The sequence below is a fragment of the Pagrus pagrus genome, assembly GCF_965226575.1.
Source record: "Pagrus pagrus genome assembly, chromosome: 6".
Classification (NCBI taxonomy): domain Eukaryota; kingdom Metazoa; phylum Chordata; class Actinopteri; order Spariformes; family Sparidae; genus Pagrus; species Pagrus pagrus.
In genome coordinates this window covers 869177-890408 of record NC_140190.1, presented here as the reverse complement: position 1 = coordinate 890408, position 21232 = coordinate 869177, and the positions used below count along the sequence as shown (strand labels likewise).

General features: G+C 43.1%; 1 protein-coding gene across 3 annotated transcripts in view; it reads right to left on the bottom strand.

Annotated features, from left to right (window-relative positions):
- Positions 1 to 1998: 1998 nt before the first annotated feature.
- Positions 1999 to 21232, bottom strand: part of apc2 (APC regulator of WNT signaling pathway 2) — a 66737-nt gene continuing 47503 nt past the window's right edge. For all 3 annotated transcript variants that reach the window (XM_084355063.1, XM_084355062.1, XM_084355064.1), the window contains 7 exons: positions 16553 to 16651; positions 15738 to 16143; positions 14835 to 14933; positions 14613 to 14752; positions 13491 to 13685; positions 12860 to 13074; positions 1999 to 10911 (listed from right to left, as the gene is read on the bottom strand). In XM_084355063.1, coding sequence (XP_084211189.1) covers positions 5391 to 10911; positions 12860 to 13074; positions 13491 to 13685; positions 14613 to 14752; positions 14835 to 14933; positions 15738 to 16143; positions 16553 to 16651 — 6675 coding nt within the window. In that variant the 3' untranslated portion in view covers positions 1999 to 5390. The remainder of the gene's footprint in view (positions 10912 to 12859; positions 13075 to 13490; positions 13686 to 14612; positions 14753 to 14834; positions 14934 to 15737; positions 16144 to 16552; positions 16652 to 21232) is intronic.

The window sequence follows — 21232 nt, the reverse complement described above, 5'->3', positions numbered from 1 at the left end:
TAACTCTTCACCTTCAGTCTGAACTTACTCTTCACCTTCAGTCTGAACTAAATCTTCACCTTCAGTCTGAACTAACTCTTCAATGCTCAGTCTGAACTAACTCTTCACGCTCAGTCTGAACTAACTCTTCATGCTCAGTCTGAACTAACTCTTCACGCTCAGTCTGAACTAACTCTTCACCTTCAGTCTGAACTTACTCTTCACCTTCAGTCTGAACTAACTCTTCATGCTCAGTCTGAACTAACTCTTCACGCTCAGTCTGAACTAACTCTTCATGCTCAGTCTGAACTTACTCTTCACCTTCAGTCTGAACTAACTCTTCATGCTCAGTCTGAACTAACTCTTCACGCTCAGTCTGAACTAACTCTTCACCTTCAGTCTGAACTTACTCTTCACCTTCAGTCTGAACTAACTCTTCAATGCTCAGTCTGAACTAACTCTTCACGCTCAGTCTGAACTAACTCTTCACCTTCAGTCTGAACTAACTCTTCACCTTCAGTCTGAACTAACTCTTCATGCTCAGTCTGAACCAACTCTTCACCTTCAGTCTGAACAAACTCTTCACGCTCAGTCTGAACTAACTCTTCACCTTCAGTCTGAACTAACTCTTCATGCTCAGTCTGAACTAACTCTTCACGCTCAGTCTGAACTAACTCTTCACCTTCAGTCTGAACTTACTCTTCACCTTCAGTCTGAACTAACTCTTCAATGCTCAGTCTGAACTAACTCTTCACGCTCAGTCTGAACTAACTCTTCACCTTCAGTCTGAACTAACTCTTCACCTTCAGTCTGAACTAACTCTTCATGCTCAGTCTGAACCAACTCTTCACCTTCAGTCTGAACAAACTCTTCACGCTCAGTCTGAACTAACTCTTCACACTCGGTCTGAACTAACTCTTCACCTTCAGTCTGAACCAACTCTTCACCTTCAGTCTGAACTAACTCTTCACCTTCAGTCTGAACTAACTCTTCATGCTCAGTCTGAACTAACTCTTCACCTTCAGTCTGAACCAACTCTTCACGCTCAGTCTGAACTAACTCTTCACGCTCAGTCTGAACTAACTCTTCACGCCTGGTCTGAACTAACTCTTCACGCTCGGTCTGAACTAACTCTTCACGCTCGGTCTGAACTAACTCTTCACGCTCGGTCTGAACTAACTCTTCACCTTCAGTCTGAACTAACTCTTCCACTCAGTCTGAACTAACTCTTCACCTTCAGTCTGAACTAACTCTTCACGCTCGGTCTGAACTAACTCTTCACGCTCGGTCTGAACTAACTCTTCACCTTCAGTCTGAACTAACTCTTCACCTTCAGTCTGAACTAACTCTTCACCTTCAGTCTGAACTAAATCTTCACCTTCAGTCTGAACTAACTCTTCACCTTCAGTCTGAACTAACTCTTCACCTTCAGTCTGAACTAACTCTTCACGCTCAGTCTGAACTAACTCTTCACCTTCAGTCTGAACCAACTCTTCACGCTCAGTCTGAACTAACTCTTCACGCTCAGTCTGAACTAACTCTTCACGCCTGGTCTGAACTAACTCTTCACGCTCGGTCTGAACTAACTCTTCACGCTCGGTCTGAACTAACTCTTCACCTTCAGTCTGAACTAACTCTTCCACTCAGTCTGAACTAACTCTTCACCTTCAGTCTGAACTAACTCTTCACGCTCGGTCTGAACTAACTCTTCACGCTCGGTCTGAACTAACTCTTCACCTTCAGTCTGAACTAACTCTTCACCTTCAGTCTGAACTAACTCTTCACCTTCAGTCTGAACTAAATCTTCACCTTCAGTCTGAACTAACTCTTCACCTTCAGTCTGAACTAACTCTTCACGCTCAGTCTGAACTAGCTCTTCACGCTCGGTCTGAACTAACTCTTCTGTCGGTGCCTGTTTGACAACAGGAACAAATACAAGCACTGATGATGTTTTCTTCTCTTCTCTGTAGTTTGTCAGTTACACACCTGCATCTGTATGAAGGAGAGTCGACACGGCGGTTTAATGAAACACGTCACTTTTTATTGGATGAAAACATTTATTATGACACACCTCTGTTGCTTTGCCTATTTCACATGGCACCAGACGCCTCTGTGGCCTCGTTCAGCCTCGCCGCCGTTATCATCTTATACTGTATCTAATTATCTGATCACTGATTCAGTCACATGCAGGTTCAGATTCATTTTAACCTCAACAGTTAAATATTTAGTTGTAACTTGGAAAACGCTAAATGCAAAGCAGAAGCTACGTTATTTAAAAACTTGTCTAAAATCTCGTCTGCAGCCGGACGTGAACGAGGCCACCGACAGCGATGGTGGACAAACATCCAGAACCTTCACGGAGCCAAATTCTCCGTTTGTCTCATTCAACCAATTCTCATCTTTTCATCCTGATTTGACTTTTAGGGGCTGTTAAAAAAACTAATCCAGATCTTTTCAGGATCAAACACTCAACTGAAATGTGTATAAATCCAACTTTTACAGGTTCGAACTCAAGAGACAAAAGATTTTGACTTTGTGAAATGATCAGAGGGAAGTTCAGGTTCTGTGGTCATATAAAACCCAGTACGAACATTTCAGGTGACTCTCAGCTCTCACCTCGTCTGGTCAGGAATGAAAGCTTGCTTAGTTAGATATCTGGAGTCATGACAGTCCTGTAGTCCACAGCAGGTGTGTGTATTGTGTTAATGTTCACACAAATATTCACACACATGGTTTACAAGACTATCAGACTCAAGACGGCACATGTCGTGACCGTCATGTAGTGACCGGAGAAACCGCTAACTGCTGCTAATTGTCGCTGCTCTTAGCTAGTGAGATCAGTTCGCCGTGCAGCTAACAGTAGCTGATGCCAGACGTCTTTGACAGAACGTCAAAACTTTATATCTTCACATTTTGTTGATGATTCCTGAATGTTTGAAACTAAAATTCTTACATATTGCACCTTTTAACTAATTCAACACATTTCTCAAACAAAACAAAATAAAACTTAAATGTTTTTATTTGTAACTTTAGCCTCACAGTTTTCTGCTTCAACACTTTTCCCAAAAGTGCTTTTTTTAGTCTTTGTGTAACACTGTTGATATATTTTGTGCATGAATTTTATGCAGATATTCAGATTTTTAGTTTTATATAAAACCACTTTAAATTATCTCTGATCATTTCACAAGCTAAACATCATATTGATCCTCATTGAACTCTGATACAACTGGTGAGTGTTTGATACTCAGAAGATGCAGATTTTCTGTCACTTCAGTGTCTCATAATTGCTGCTGGGACTTGAAAAATTTGCATTCAAAAGCTACTTGGGATTTATTCATACTCAAAACATGCTTTGGAATAACAGTAGGGTGACAGAAGTGAATATAAAACCTTGTTTTTGTGAATAAACAGCCCCTTAATGTAGATTAATGTCGGTTCAGTCCAGCACTTTGCTGTCGTTGATCTCTGAGCACACATGGAGGAGTGATGGTACAACTACAGAGAATATTCATCGTCTTTATATTCGACTTCTTCTCGACCTATCACTACTTTTACAGCAACACAGTTAAGCAGATATTAACACGTTATAAAGACTTCCAGAGGATAACGTCTGTAAGGACACGCGGCCATCGAGTCAGAACCAGCTGTCCAGTGAATCGTTTTGTTTCTTGACAGGAAATACTCAACAGCAGACGGTGTCTGACTCTAGTAGCAAACACAAATATAATGTCATCACATTCCATTAATGGAGGCTTTGTTCATCTACGCTGACAGTTTATAGCATATTAGGTCTTTGCGGCACTTGAATACAGATGGCTAGTGACGCTCTCACCGGGCGTCAGAAAGTATTTACTCACTGAATGATCCGTTCCACAATGTTACCAGGTGTGTGAGTACAGTCGGTGAATATATCGGCATGCTGTCAGGGAGCAACACAGAGACTCATTTGTCCACCAGGAAGCTTTGAAGATTTTGTATATCTGCATGTTATTTACAATACTAATTGAGACAGAGTACAGGAGAGTGTGACGTTACACCGGATCAGCTGAGCGTTTGGATAATGATGCTGTAATATTTTCTGCAGCAGTGATGGAAGTGGAGTCCAGTCGTTGTGGGGGCGAAGATTTGTGATAAATCATATCCTCTAATTAATAATGATCTGCCATTTATACCAGGACAGCAATCCCATAATAATTCTGCATGTGTTAGCCCTGTTAGCTGCACTGCTTTATGGAAATACTGAATTTTAATTAGCAGCACTGACTTTAAATACTTTTTTTTTGTGCCCAGGAAATACTGACTCATGTTTCGACTAAACTTTTTGTTGCTAAATTTTGAGTTTAAGGATTTAAAAGTGCGATATGTAAGAATTTGCCACCTGTTGATTTCATACTCCAAACATACAGGGGGCAGCACATCAGCTGCTAACGTATTCTATATATCCATGACTGTAGTCTTGGTGTTTACACCGCTATCACAGAAGCTTTGGTTTATTAGGCCAAGGGCTAGCTGGTTAGCATGCTAACTTCAGTAGAAATCTCTGCAACACAGTAAATAAACACCAAAAGTGTTATTTCTTCACAATGTGTTGATTATTTTAATTAATTTCTAAATGTTTAAACTAAAGTTCTTACATATTGCACCTTTAACTTTTGTACTGATCAAGCTTTTATTCCTGTAACAGATATAACAAGGATTGTGTTGAAAGAACAAAGACAGAAGGAATAAATGTGACTGATATTAATTTAAAGACATGTTTCACCACAGATTTACCTCCAACCCCTCCGGCCTCCATATACGTAACAGGAAAGGCTAACAGTGTATCGTATTCAGTTGTGTTGGTGAGGCAACGGCCCAAAGCTTTGATGTACTGTATGTAGAAAAAGACTTTACACGTCAGTGTTTGTGTCCTCAGTGAGTCTGTCAACAGTCGGCCACTGTTCTTACCTTTTTTAGGTAAAAGTCCAACTGAGTTATCCTTCAAAAGTTTGCATAATATTGTTCTTCTGTCAGTTCTGTCCAGGAGACCGAGGATGATTTATGTGCTGAACTCAAGTTCATTGTCTTTTGCGTTTTGTCTTCACTAAAGTTCTACCAGGCAATGACTCGTCTACAAATACAAAAAAAGTACAAAAAGATGCACTTTCCATTTGGGGTGAGATTTTTCTCTGAAGTGCATCTCTGAAAGTTACTGATGGTCTGCTCATGTCAGACTTGTCTCAATGCATACATCCAACCCTGTGTGAATGGTCGATGGAAGCTGTGAGCATTTGTTCAGAGAGAAACCTTTTGAATGCAGTGAATGGGGAAAGTAAAGGGTCAATTCCCGAGGTATAGGGGACCAGCACACTCCCAGTCTGTCCACCTGAGTGCTGAGTTTCATACAGGAACACGTAGACTCGTCCACTAACCTACGATTCAGTTTTCTCCCCTGACTTCTCGTTGATTGTGGCTGCTTGGCTCTGTGCGTCTTGCAGGCAGCAGACCATGGGGCTTGGGATGTAATTAAATGGAGAGACTCGGGCGGCCTTGCTGGGTGATCCTTGGCGGAAATGGACGACTCCGCCCACGTGGCTGTCTGACGTTCCCGTGGAGACGGTGCTCCTCAGGGAGCCGTCTGAATCTCCATCCTGGAGGTTACTCCCAGAGGTGGCACTAATCTTTCTGAGAAGCGTCAGTCGTGCCACTTCCTCCGAGATCACCTGAGCTGTTTCAACCGATGGAGAGGTGCTCGAGTTGGTCTTGTTGTTTGAGAAGTCTTCTGTCTGGACTGTTGCGTCGCTTGTCTTGCGAGAAGCAAGTAGAATGGTTGGCAGTTTTCCTTGAAGAACTGGTAGCTTCGGCTTTTCCCCGTCAGGAGAAGGCACCAGAGGTAATGCATTGGCTGGCAGAGTGCTTTTCAAGATTTGAGGTACGTCTTCATCCCTGATCCTCCTCCAAGTGACTCTGTCGTTTAGCCGAGATGCAGATCTCTGCCCTTTTTTCTTTGTGTCATCTTCGCTCTTTGCTCTTCCACTTGAATCAGATGATGAAGAGCGAAGTGAAGAGCGGCTGGTCACTCGGCTCAGTATGTTAATGCTTGGTGATGAGGCGTGACGTTTAAAGGTATCTTTGTCTTGTTGCTGCCTGGCTCCAGACACTCTGCCAGGTCCATTTCGCTGAGCCACCCTGCAGGGGCTTTCAGAGCTGGTTCTCCTCCCCGGGCGTCTTGCAGATAGGTCTCTTTCACTGGACGTTGCTCTAGAGAGGGTTGAAGTCTGCTTCTGTCTATCTTCTGGCCTCTGGGCTTGCTGTGCTTGTCCTGGACCTTTTACTTGGACCCTTCTCTGGGTTTGAACTGCTGCCTTAAGTTCCTGACAGCGTGATGAGCAAAGGAAGACAGCTGAAGGTGCAGGGGATGCTCTGCGGGGGGATCCATTCTGAGATCCGGGCGTGTTGCGTGCAGAACCATCTCGTCTCAGCACAGTCTTTGATTCCTTAATGAACGTCAGCTGTCTCAGAAATCCATTGCGATCAGACTCGCCTCCACTTGAATGGGCAGAAGTCATCCTGATCAGTTCAAATCGGTTGCTTGGTGGCACCCTTTTCCCATTGGTCTGATTGGTTGGTCTGCCGGTTCCTTGGTTTGTCACCAGAGGAGACAGAGGTCTGGGCCTGACTGAAGTTTGCATAAAAGGGATTCTGACAGGCGACTTCTGAGTTTTAGGTGGTGGAGATTTTTCATTGTGATTCACAACAGGAGAGCGTCCCTTCCTCTCAGGGGGGCTACTAGCTGGCGGGCTGCTCGTTGGTGAGGTATTCTTTCTCTGGATGTTTTTGTTCGTCTGAGTTGGGGATGTTATCTTCTTCTGAGAGTGTTTGGATGGTGTAGAGCTTTGTGATGATCCAGAGGATGAACTTTTTGGTATCCTTGGAGGTGGAGTAGAGCTTCTCTTTGGCAAAGACAGTTCAATGTCCTGGGGGTGGCCTAATCGGTGAAGGCTTTTTGATCTGTGCTGAGCGAGGTTTGGGTTCTTTGGAGCATCTGTCTTGGATGGTACTCTTCTGGGAGGAGGTCTTTGTGATGGCGCCGTCTCTTTCTTCGGTGTGTAGATGACGGTCCTGCCTCTGAAAACCACGGGTAAGTTTGGAACTGGCTTGCGCTGAGCGAAGTCGAGAGGTTTATTTGCCTTTTTGTCTTTAGCAAACTTCCTTTCTTTGGGTGTAAAGCTGGATGTTGACATGAATGACAGGACCGATTCAGTCTCTTCAGAGGATGGCTCTTGAGACTTTGATGCCTGCAACTCAGTGACGACACAATTAGCACCTTCTTGTATGGCTCGCCATTCAACACTATTAAGGTCTGAATCTTTATCCCATGCTGTGTCATCACTATCCATTTCCTCATCCATGTCCCACCCATCACAGGCCTTCTGTTTTTGAGTATTTTCTGCTTTCTTCTTCCTGGCAGCGAGCTTCCTTCTCTGCTTGGGCATGGCAGACGTTATGCATTTCTGAAGGAGGTCATCCTCTGAATCCATGCTGACTGAGCTCGGCGAGCTCGGCTCTTCGTACTGGCTGTGAATGTTCAGAGTCTTTGTTTGTTGCACCATATTTAGTGTTTTGTTGTGTCTGTTTTTGTACCATATTTGCTGGGCTTTTGATTTATGATCCTCAAACTCAGCATCACTGAGTGAACTGAGGGAGGAGCTGAGTGAGTAACAGCCGACGGATTCATCCTTTATCAGATTCTGTTTAATCCTGTGGAACCCTCTGGACTTTCCTTGAGAATTATCAATCCTGCCAATATTCGTCATGCTCCGGGAGAGAGTATTTCTGCTCGCTTCCCTGATCTGTTTTCTACTTGTTCGTTTCATTGCTTCATCTTTTTCATTCTCGTCATCGTAGATGTCCTCAGAAGAATGTGTCATTTGTCGAAGGATTCCTTTTCGTGATCCCACATTAAGGTTTCCGTCTGTGTTTTGCTTTATGACGGGCAGCTCCAGTTTCCTGACCGGGCCTTGACCTTGCCTCCTCTTTTGTTGGTTAGGAGACTGATCACGATTTCTTTGGCTTGCCACTCTGTCAGCTACCTCTTTGCTTTGCATCAGCACCCTCTGAGTGGGAATGACGTGTTTGGTTGTTCGGTTCACTTGTATCTCAGGTGGGTAGGTCATCCTGTTGGGTTTGTGGAAGTGTGAAAATATCCTCAAGTCTTCGATCCTCTTTGCTTCATCATCAAGCACTTCCTGTTTGTTCATACCTTTAGCTGTGCAGTCTTTAGCGCCCCTCTCTTTCACTGGATACTTTAGTGTTTCGTCACTTAATGATGTTGTGCTGGAGAAGTTGACCGGTGTACCTTCTGCAGAGTCAGTGAAGGAGGAATCATCATATTTGATGTCCTTTTGCGGAATGACAATTCTCCTCCCGGGACAAATTTGGGTTTTGCCATTTGGGAGCATCATGTACACGGGGAGATGAATTTGTTTTCGGTTCTGGGCATTGAGAATATGAGGCGAGATGGTCGTCATCAGCGAAGGTCTTACTTTTCTGAACTTGGAGGGCATTGCTGAGTTGATGCATTCCTTCAAGATTTCTATGTCGTCGTCTGAGTTGCCCTCGCTGTATCTCTCCCCATGGTCATATCCTTGCTCGTCCTCGTCAGGGAAAGGAAGATTTTTGTCACTTTGCTGGAGTAGAGGCGTCAGTTTCAGCTCCACATCTTTCTGTATGTAGTGTTCATGAAGAGGCAGAGCGCTTAAACTCGACGCACAAGAGAAATTCTCAGTGGGCTTTTCCACAGTGAAGTAGATCATGGTGTCCAGGTCAGGAGGAAGGTTAAACCTCTCCTTGGAGTCTGCAATCTCCATGAACTTTCGCAGGCTGCTTTCCCACTGGCCTGCTATTCCTGCCGGCTGTGTTTCTGGTCCATTTGACTCAACACAACATGGAGTTTTACTTCGACTCGGAGGCATTGTCTGCCCTGGGCTGTCAGGAAGATCACTTGGGCTTATTGTTCCATCGATCATCTCGCTGCATGGATCACTTTGGATTGAGCTGGCAATAGATGGAGACTCAAAGCTGCCCAGTGAACTGACTGAGCTACAGCGACTCATCACCAGCGGGGTCTCGTGTATGTAGTTTTCAGATGAACTGGATGGAGATCTGTCTTCAAGTATGGCTGGTGAAGCTGCTCTAAGGAAAACCTTTTCTCTTTTGGCAGGACAGGGAATCTCAATGGGATCTGTTTCTTTGCTGGGAAATGTCTTTGAGTCAGTCATCAGCAGCTGACTGTCACTCAGATCCTCCAAAGTTTCATCCTCTTCAGGTCTCTTTACCACTTCTTCATCCTCCACTTCTATTATTTCTAATGAGGAGTCACTCTCTAGCTCATTTTCACTTTGTCCATCCAGTGCTCCGTCACCTGAAGAGAGGGAGGACAGTGAACTGCAGCGGGAGAAGCAGATTGGGGTGTTCTCCACCGAGTATTTCTGGACCGTCTCCATCGTCCCAATGGTCGGGCTTCTGGTTGATGACATCGGAGAAAATTTTGTAATACTCCCCCCGGTCATCACAGTTGGTACCCATGCTTGTCTCCTCATTGCTTGGGCAGCCTGGACATTGATGGCCGTCTTTGCTACACCGAATTTGGCCACACTCTGAATGAGCGGGACCTGTTGATAAGAAGGAGACAGTTTAATTGAAGTCATGCTGACATCAGAGGAGACTTTAGTGGATGCACTGACAGGTGACTGGACAGACTGATCCTGGTTTTTATCTGCATCTGTGATGCTGAACTCAAGAGCTTTCAAAACTTTGTTGTCCACAGAATCTCTCTCAGGAATATCATGCTGGTTGGTCTCATTCAGGACAGAGGGCCCGAGGTAATCTTGATGAGCCACCTTGAGATCGAGCTGGTTGGGTCGTTGTTGCCGCATTAGAGCTCTTGGAGCAGGTCGCATCTGGTCTTTGCTGCCGCAGTAGCCATCGCTGGTGCTTCCACTGTTCAGGCTGTCTGTCGACACACTTGTATGGGCAGTTTTTAGACGCAGGAGTGCGTGGGCTCTGCTGAGGCGTTCTCTGTGGGCCAAGCTGCTCGTTTCAGAGAGACGGCAGGGGGAGCATGACTTCGCCCTGGCTTCATTGAGTTCATCTAGGCCGTAAGGCCAGTCTGCCAGGTGGTCCTCAGAGCTGAGGCTAAAACTGTCCTCTGAGGATGTGTGCATGGTGATGTCCTCTACTAACCTGTCGATCTTTGCAACTGTGTTGGTGATCTTTTTTGCTAACTTCTCTGCAGCGGCAGATACCACGTCATCAGGAGGTGCACGTCTCTTCTCGACCATCTGAGGCGGGTCTACGTCTCTCTCTGGTTCATTGTCTCTTTTCCGTGGCTGGTTTTGCAGGAAGTTAGAGTTGGTAAGGAACATTGACAGCATAGAGAAGCTCCCAGTGTCCAGGCTACTGGAGACGTTCGGGGCCTCGTCGTCATCAAAACAACCAGAATCGGATGCGTAATCCTTTGCCAGGCTCTCAATGTGCCGTAGCGGCTTGTTGAGGGTCAAGTGTTTGGGGCTCTGTTTCTCAAGGGTATCAAAAGTCTCTGCAAGGTGTTTGGCGTCCAGCTCCGCCTCCAGAGCCTTCTGTTTCCTCATGTAGAGTGAAGGCATGCAGGAGCCAGGCGATACGACTGCAGCATCCTTATATTTCAGGGGTCGATTGGTGAGGAGGTTCCTCAAAGCTGCGGCGCTGCCCATGGCTATCATCTTGTGCTTGGAGTGGATCAGGTTGCGGAGCATGCTAACGGCCCCGAGGTCCCACAGCAGCTCCTGGTCTTTTGGACTTCGGGCAGAAAGGTTCCACAGAGTCCCGCAGGCGTTGCTCACGATGGTCAGGCTGTGGGAGCGCAGGTGCTGCAGCAGAGTGTGGAGGCAGTTGTGGTCTCGGAGGATTTGCCTGCGAAGAACGAAAGCAAAAGACATTTCAATAATTTGATGATGTCAAGATGAAGCACATTTTTGCTACCTATAGTTAATTAAGTGGTTTTGCATGTTTTGGCTCATTTTGATACGAGTCACTGATTCTGTACCTCACTCCAGGCTATTTTCTAAAGCACGATATAGTTGTTTTTCATGGTCCTTTAGAGGCGTCGACTGATCTGGCTTCAGGGCCGATACGGATTATTAGACAAGTACTGTTCTTTAGTACAGTTACCGCTACTTTATACTTCCTCTCCTCTCCATTACTTTGCAGATTCAGATTATTTAGTGTTTATAGGTTATTAATCGTGACGTGTTACAAATCAGATGGTGCTGTGGGCGGGACACTGTGAGAGGAAGCTGCATCGGAGCCACAGTAGCTCATTTTTAAATAATTTTCTTTTTCAGCAATCTGACAGAAAATCACTGATACGATAATTGATCTGCCCTTCATCCTGTAATCTATTTTTTCCTTCCTTACACGTATCTATTCATTTCCATTGATTTCACTGTATTACCTGCAGTAATTTGAGGTTGATTAGAAAATTGTGCATTGCATCATTTTTCAAAATGATAATCACATCAGACAATATCTCAATTGTGTTCTCTACAAATTGATTTTCATATTAAACAGAGATCAATGGAAACCAATTGATTCATGTAAGCAAGAAAACAACCTAAAAGCTGCTGTTGTGCTCTGTGAAACAGTAAGTATGGTAATTTATTTGTAATAAACAGGCTAAAACATAAAGATTCCAGATAAAATCAGCAGGCAGCCCTTCAGTCAGGATTTTAATCTCAAACTATTTACAATTTCAAGAATTAAAATTCATGCTAAAAAGTAAGATGTTGATGAAGGTTCTCAGTCATCCAGGTCGTGGTACCTCTAAGTGCTGTATCGTATTCAACTGGACTTGTTTCAGTGTCTTGAAGACGTTCCACCTCTCATCCAAGAGGCTTCTTCAGCTCTTACTAACTGGAGGAGCTGCAGGCTTTTAAACCCGGTATGGGAGTGTCCTTCCAGAGTGTGGGAGTGTCCACAGAGTGTGGGAGTGTCCTCATAGTGTGGGAGTGTCCTTCCAGAGTGTGGGAGTGTCCTCATAGTGTGAGAGTGTCCTCATAGTGTGGGAGTGTCCTTCCAGAGTGTGGGAGTCTCCTCATAGTGTGAGAGTGTCCTTCCAGAGTGTGGGAGTGTCCTCACATAGTGTGGGAGTGTCCTCACAGAGTCATCAAGGACACGTGTGAGCTCTGAGTTTCAGAGTCTTTGGGCCACTCGTGGGTGGTTGACCCAACTGGCCTTCATGTGGGTTGCTAAGGCCAGGTGAGCCCGGGTGTGAATGGTTGTTAAGCTGTCTGGGGAGAGAACTCGGTACTGCATTATAGGTGGGTGATCAGTGATGTCTTAGGCCATCTCCTCTGTTCAAAGACGGTCGTTCCAGTTTGTTGAGGACAACAATGTAAACATGTTGTCGAGAGAAGATGGTTTGAAAGAGTAAAAGAATCCATTCATGTCAAACTGGAACGAGCGTTCTGAACAGAGGAGATGGCCTAAGACATCACTGATCATCCACCTATAATGCAGTACTGAGTTCTCTCCCCAGACAGCTTAACAACCATTCACACCTGGGCTCACCTGGCCTTAACCACCCACGCGTGGCCCAAAGACTCTAAAACTCAGAACTCACATGTGTCCTTAACGACTCTGCGAGGACACTCCCACACCCTGTGAGGACACTCCCACACAGAGTTTAAAAGCCTGCAGCTCCTCCAGTTAGTTAGAAGTGAAGAAGCCTCTTGGATGAGAGGTGGAACGTCTTCAAGACACTGAAACAAGTCCAGTTGCCTACGACACAGCACTTAGATAAAAAATAAGACATTTTCTTTTTACTAGTGTGTCAGTGAGTGTTGGAGTCTCAGAAACTCACCTGTAGTCTTCTCGTGTGGCGACCAGACTCGATACGTTTCGAAGGATCCCTCCGCCGCTCTCGATGATGGCGAGCGAGTTGGTCTGACATCGGTACGTCAGCGTACTGACCAGGAAGCCCAGAGCTCCGTCCACCGAACAGATCGCCACCTTGTTGTCGATGCTGTGAGCCGACAGATTCCACAGAGCGCTCAGGAGACTCTTCAAGGTCGACTCCTGGAAAACCAACACAAAGATTTTATTTGGACTCATTTACAAAACACAGAAAATACATTCATTTAAATTTAACTGAAAATCATTTACAAAGAATCCTAAACAGGACTGACTCATTCAGCTTTAACTATGATGGTTTTTTGTTCATTTTCAGGCTGACACTTGCTGTGTAATCCATCACAGTGACCATGAAGCATTAACGCAGAACGCTTAATGTCCAACTGTTTCCAACAAGAAACTTCAAAATGATCCAAGCAACAACCCACCAGTGTTTCATAAAGTATCTTATACCAACAAAACATCAACAAGATAAACACATTCTTCACAGAAATTCATTTCTTCACACCAAAACAAATAAATCTGCTCCTCTCCTGCTACTGTTGTGTCTCCTCTGTGTGGCTTGGTTTGATTTGTGTTACCTTGGTGGCCTGCAGGGCGCATGTCATCAGTGCAGACACACAGCCGATGTCTCTGAGGACTCTCTTGCTGCTGTTGTCGGCCCTCCAGGACAGATTCCTCAGGATGCTGGAAACCACCTGATGTAGCTCCTCGCTGTCTGAGGCCAGCTGGGCCACCAGAGCCTGGAGGCAGCTCTTCTTAGAGCACAGAGTGGCCTAAAGGAAGGGTGGAGGTTAAACAAACAGAACTTATAGCTGACCATAGCGTTCAGATTCTTTTAAAACTGTCGCGGTATGGTCCGTTTGTCACAGACAAGTCTGCAAAAAGACGTTCAGGACTCTCGTCTGGAAAATGTGTCCAGTGCAACACTAAAACATCCTGTTATGCTAAAACCAAGATTAAAATCACTACACAACAGAATAGCTAACAAAATGCTAATGCTTACACAATGCCAACATTTCTAAAACGTTCTAGCAGTCATTTTAAGGCTAATACTGCATGCTAACAGCATGGTAATGCTAAAACCATAGTTAATACACTAACCCAACATCAACAGTGTGGTTATCCTACCACCAAGACTAACAACATGGTTAGTAACATAATGATGCTAACACTATCGCTAACAATTTGTTAATGCTTCCAGCATGCCTTTATTTTACACCATTGCTAAAAAAAATGCTAACAATTAGACCATGGTTTACAAATACTTTGGCTAACAGTGTGCTAATCCTACTATGAAGGTTAACAACTGTATAATGCTAACTGAACACTGTCCTTTTATGTAAAGTAACTAAAGATGTCGGTGTGGTGCAGTAGTATGTTTACTTTTAAGTAGAGCTTAAAAAGAAGATTAAAATTTAAACAGTGAAGTATAAGTACTTAAGTAAAGTATTTAGTTACTATTCAGCAGTGGTTTTCAGTTACTTCTCTAATCCATGTGACACATGTCTTTTATACTTTTTGCTGCTGATATTTTGATCAATATATCATCTTATTTACTGTGAGCAGATTTCTGATACAATAAAACATCTTTTATCACTTTAACACTTTGTTGTCTGTGTTGCTGTATCTGTCAAACAGTCCTGCCCACTGATCCATGCACACCTGTTATTAACACCACAGTGTGTCACGTTCCTCTGTACCTTGTTAACGACGTCTCCGAAGGTCAGGTTGGTCACTGCCATCCCTGCGTAGCGGCGCAGTGCCATGTTGATGGGGTCGTTCTGCATGCCGTACATATCCTGGTCCAGGTGGATCAGATCGGCCACTACCTGCAGACCGCCTGGAAAACAAAACACATAACTGTGAGCAGACTGCGTCACTGGTGTTGAGACAAACTGAAGACATGTAGCTGTTTCACCGACCTAATTCATTCATGGCGCGTCGGTACTCCTCTTCGAAGGACAGCTTCATGATGGCACACATGGCCTGACAGATCTGAGGGTCCACAGGTTCAGGGATGTCTGCACAGAGAAGACACAGAGAGGAGAAGGTTTCAGGATGTTCTCTAAAAATAAAGAAAACTCATCTGAATGATTTGCCTCTTCATTTGTTTCAGGGTATGAACACACTGTGTACGACGGCTGCGTTTAAAAACAGAAAGATTTTCTGAGTCAAACTGATCTTAAGTTGAATGATTCGATATTGATTAATAAAATCCTGATCGATCTTCAAATACCGGCCTTATTACATACGGGTCTTTAAAGAACAACAGTTGCCACGGTAACGGAGCAATGATTTTTTTTTTTTTGATCAGAAGTAACAAAAATTCTTCCTTCGTACGTGAGTCGGGTGAACGATGATCAACAGCCCAGCTGATTATCAGATACAGTTTTAAGTAAAATGTCAGGTTTATTAAATTAACTGACATTTTATCACTTTCATTTAAATCAGTTATCTTTTGTTACTTTCTCCGTTGACACCATCATTAAACAATAAAAGACATTCTTGTGTTGTGAATGATGAATGATGAAATGTGAGTGTGTTTTCATCAGATCACGAATATTTCAATCAAATCACCTGATCATTGATCGATCAGTTGCATTTTCACCCCTCTGCTTTTCAATTCACCTCCATTTTTATCATGAGTGTGACTTCCAGCCCCCACAGAGTAAATCGGATCAGTGGATCCACTGTGTACTGTGCTGTTCCTTCATACTGACGCAAACAAACAACAGTTCCCTCTAAGTCTGGAGGAACCAGAACCACTGTTGAGGAGAGTCACTGATGGTTTTGGTTCTTTGAGGTTTGGAAGGATCTTCACTCACCGGTGGTTTTGGTTCCTCCGGGTGAAGGTGTCCCTGCGTGGCTCTCGATCCAGTCCCAGCCGCTGTCGCAGTAGGTCCGGATCTGCTCCAGCATGTGCAGCACCCTCATCTCCCGGCGGGCCTGGCCCTCGTCCTGCTGGGAGTAGATGATGTTGTGGAGGGCGGCGCTGGCTCTGGATTTGGCCTCTCGGCTGCAGCCCGTCGTTGTACCACCAGCCACGGTCTCTCCTGGTCCGCTGCCTCCAGCCGGAGCTTCGTGCAGGATCTGGACCAGCAGCGGGACGCAGCCGGACTTCCTCATGGCGATGCAGCTGTCCTGAGAGCTGGACAGAGCCAGGAGAGTCCGAGACATCTCCTCCTTATCTCTGTTGGCGAGCATGGAGAGCAGCCAGAACACCATCTCCACCTGGAGGGACGCTCAGAGTGAGTCTACACAAGTACTCTATTACTTCATTACATCTCACAGGTAGTTACTTTACTTTATACTCCACTACATTTATCTGATAACTGTCTTTACTTCACAGATTCAGATTATTAAAACAAAATATAATCTAATAACTGATGTTACAGATACATCAGCTAATGATTCATGATAATGAGTACTTTTACTTCTGGTACTTCAAGTATTTTGTATCGGACGCAGGTGAATCTTGATTTCCTTTAGAATAATTTAACTTTAGAGAGATAAAGTTAAATTCTACCTGATGAACTAAACACTTGTAATGTTTCTTTATTATTATTTGACCCTTTATAAACAGGTGTAATGTCTCTTCATTGACCCGTCATGAAGCCTGTGTGCTGCAGTGAAGTGTCACCTTGCTGCCTCCGTCAGCTGGCCCGTCTGTTCCTGCTGCAGCAGCTGATGACGTGTTGTTCTCTGGTTCTCCAGCAGGGGGCTTCTCAGCTCCAGACAGCTGCACAGAGCGAGAGGAAGAGATGAGGACCTGAACAGGATGATCAGATATCTGACTCCTGTCAGTGATGATGCAGTTACGAGAGCCACATATTGTGATGTACCTGTACCTCCACACAGGCGTCTGACACACTGAGCACTTCCTGTCGAGTGAATCGCGCTACACGTCTTTTTGTTTCCATGTAAACATTAAAGTTTTGTCGTACATGTCTTCATGCTGCAGTGGTGTTCTCATTTGTTTGGTTCTGTGTGTTACTGCAGCAGGTGTGGTCAGTGTTTCTGTGTGAAGTTGGGCTGAATGCCAGTGAAGAGGAAAGAAAACAACACTGACCTATTTCTGCTTCTGGTGAGTGCTTTTATTCTGAAAGGGGACGAGTACAGACAGAGGACGGAGGACAAATACTGTTGATCTTTTTAACCTTCCTGTTGGTTAAAGGTCTGGTGACTTCAGACAACAGTAATTAACAGATCATTAATTAATCTGTTTACTTTCAGCTACTTTTATTATTAAATATTCTTTTGACTGTACAAAGTCTGATACGACGTTTTGGGAATTTTAGTTAAAATAAAGACGGTATTAGAGGCAGAGAGGTGATGAGCTCACCTGTGTGTAAATATTCAGTTATTTGGTTTAATTGTTTTGTTTTTTGTGATGAATGACGATGCTCGTTGTCGTGGAGAGTTTCTGTGTCAGAGATAAGTGAAGTTATACTTTTTATACTGCAGCTCACAGATTTACACTTTATTAAAACAACATACTTAATATCTGAATCTTGTGGGTTTCTTTGAGATAGTTTGGCTCCTTTATAGATTTATTAACATTTATTGATTATTGTTTTTCCTATTTTTTAATTAGTATATTACATTATATTCTCCTGTATGTTGTTTCTGTTTGTATTTATTGTTTCTACATTTAAGTCATTTTATGTTTATTTTTTATAATATATTTATTTTATTTTAAGATCATTCTCAGTTATTTTAACTCTCACCAGTAAACTCTGTTTATAATCCATTCATTCTTATCCTGTGTTTTCTAGCCTCGTGTTTCATCAGTGAGACTCCATGTTGGTTTGAACCGTCACGTGTAAAACATTCATCAACTCGTCTGCTGCTTCACAACTCAGACTAAATCTGTCCAGCTCCAAAAAATAAAACGTCTGACTGACACACACACACACACACACACACACACTGACACACACTGACTGACACACACACACACACACACACACACACACACACACACACACACACACACACACACACACACACACACACACACACACACACACACACACACACACACACACACACACACACACACACACACACACACACACTCTGCAGACACATCACACCCTGAGGCGTTGCCATGGTGATGCGATGGATAAAAGGGGGGATGAAAGCTTTGAAACGACTCTGAGGATTTCAGTCTGAATCCAAATGAAGCCGTGTGTGTGTGTGTGTGTGTGTGCGCGTGTGCGTGTGTGTGTGCGCGTGTGCGTGTGTGCGTCTCCTGTTAAACAAAGGAACCCTGAATATTTTCCTCTTCCTGTGTTCGACAGACTGAATCTGTGGCTCTGATCCAAACCTCCATTAAACACAACCGACTGCACACATGCTGACAAAATGGACGCCAGCGAGAGGAAACAGCCGAGGATCAAACTGATCGGTTTCATCCAGCAGCAGCGTCACAACCAGAAACCTCTAAACCTACCGAACACGCTCGGCCCGGTGGACCAACGGCACCGACCGGCTCCTCTAAATGTCCCCGAGGCTCCGGATCACCTCGCTGTGTTTCTGCACAAAATGTCACCAAATAAATAGAAAATATTGATATTGATTCATTGTTTTTACTAAAGATGCCCTGGATTGTAAGAATATGCTGCTTTTGTTTTTTTTTATTTTAATGACCCGTAAAGAACGAGAATATACTGAAATACACTGAAAAATATCATATATTAAAAAACATTTTTATACATGGAAGGCGTCCACATATATCTGACAGAACAATATATTGTTGTTTTGCTATCACATCATATGTTTTGATACGACACTGGTAACATAAACTGATGTCTTAAAATATCACATGTATATTTCTAGAGAACATATTTATGGTAATGTTTTATGCAATATTGAAAAATGACAGTATTGGGATATTTGTTAATGTATAGAGAATATAGCAGCCGTGACTGTAAACCTGTCAACAGAGAGTATATCATTAATATATTAAGTAATATAACGCGTATATATATTTACGTTAATCATTAAATATAGATTTAAATAAATCTGATGACACTAAATTCAAACAGTTTAATATGTAATTACAGGTGAACTCTTCTCATAAACTGACAAATAATGAAAAAACTAATGTTAATATATTAAATCTGCATGTATAGAAAATATATTTAAAAAGGAATAATTCAATGATATAATAAACATTAACATAAACATTACACTTCAGTACAGTTGACTTGTAACAGAGTATTTCTGCACTGTGGTACTACTACTTGTACTGAGGCAAAGTATCTGAGTACTTGTTTCACCGCTGCAGCATCAGAACTATTAAAAGAATGTTTTAATAATAATTCTCTTCACGTGTTTGTTGTTTATCTGACGCCCCCTCGTGACATTATTTACACACATTAATAAACACTAACTCAAACGCTCTGGTGTTTAAACCCGCCAAGGTCCAACAGCACAACACACGGACCTCGTACAATATAAACAGCTGACACAGATTATATCTCTGGAGATTATTGAGTAAAGACATCATACAACACAGAACTGTGTTCATAAAAAACATTTTAAAGATTTCAATAAAAGCTTCGTCTTCAGTTCTGGTAAATAATGATGAATTACATTATATTAATACTAATAACCCAGTCTGGTTCTGGATGCTGACACTTGTCAGGTCTAGTTTTTGGGGGGTCTTTTCTGGACCAGGACCAGGTCTGACTCAGTCCTCACAGTCCTTTGGTCCTGCTCTGATCGGGTCTCTGTTGGTTCTGTTTCTGATTGATTCACGCTGAGGTTTGGGGAACTTAAAATACTTAAAATAGTTTAAACAGCAGGTCCAGCTTCCACATGAACTACAGATGTGGAAATAAAATGTTTCTGTTGAATCATTTTTTATATAATGAGCAGCACAATGTTCTGTTCACCTTCACTGTGCTGATTTGGGTCGGAAACCTCCGAGACCAACGCCTGAAAACCTGCATGATAAAATCCAAACGGTCCGCAGGGCCCGACAGAACCAGGCCGAGGACACACAATGTGTGTTTCTGTGGTTTGGGTGAAGTGACCCTTTAATGAGGAGCAGAATGAAACAGAGTGAGTGTTCGTCTCTCTGCTCGTTGGTATTCTCAGAGGGAAGTCGAGCAGAGAAAGGACGAACCGACTCGCTCTCTTTCTCTCAGACACACTCGCTCCGTGCCAACCCTGCAGCCTGGCAACAGCCAATCACAGCTCAGCTCTGAGACGCCTGAAAAGACCTGGTTTCTCTGCATAGCAACGAACCGAGCAGAGCTGGAGACGAGAGGACGAGGACGAAGACGAAGACGAAGACGAGGACGAGGAGGAGAGTCGTCTACGTGTCTTATCAGAGTTTCAGATCCAGAACTTTCAGACAGAACCCTGAAGAACACAGCAGATCAGACCAGCTGGTTCTGTGTCAGTACCTCATCTTTACAGCCACGGGTTCAATAACACCTATATTTTATTACTGATTAATCAGCTGAGCAGGTTGTCGGGTGTTTAGTTCACAACAGTCCGAGTCGACAGCGGCCCTGAGCGGTTTGTAATAATACAAACGTTGTTCCCTCAGTGAGTAAACAAGCTGTTCTCAGAGGAAAATAACAGAACACTGTTTGAAGCTAGAAAGGTGGCAGGGTCCGCCACATATAAACAGAGTACACTATAAACTGTGTTGTCCTTTAAGATCAGTTTGTTTATTCAGTCATGAAAACAAAGAGTTTGTTTATTTATTTAATTTTAAATCGATTATCAGAATTGTTGCCCATTTTTTATGTTCAAAATTAATTGTTGTAGTTCAATCAGCCTAAATTAATATTTAGTTTGAGAATCAAATCATTTTAGCTCTTTTTTTAAATTATAAATGGATTTATTTATTTTTTGTAATTCATTAGACTTTTCTACTGTTTGTCTCATTAATAAGAGAAGTAATCAGAAAAAGTAAAAAGTATTAACATCAATACATAATTAAAAAATAAAAGAATGGCTTGTTTCAGAATAACAACATATTACTGAATTATGATTATTGATGCATTAATGTGTTCATCACTTTAATGTAGCAGCTGATTAAAATTAACATTTTTACTATATCTATATACATATATATATATATCCCTCATTATTATTATTATTATTATTATTTCATTATTTCAGCCGCCTGAATCAGCTTCTTGTCTGCCTTAATGACATTAATTAAACTGCTCAAAATATTTTGGTGTAATTAAATTAAATTAATTAGGTCATATTGTTTTTGATGACGAGTGAATATTTTCTAGTCAAATCTCCAAATTAGTTTTTTTCAAATTCAAACTTTGTTTTTCTTTTCTTA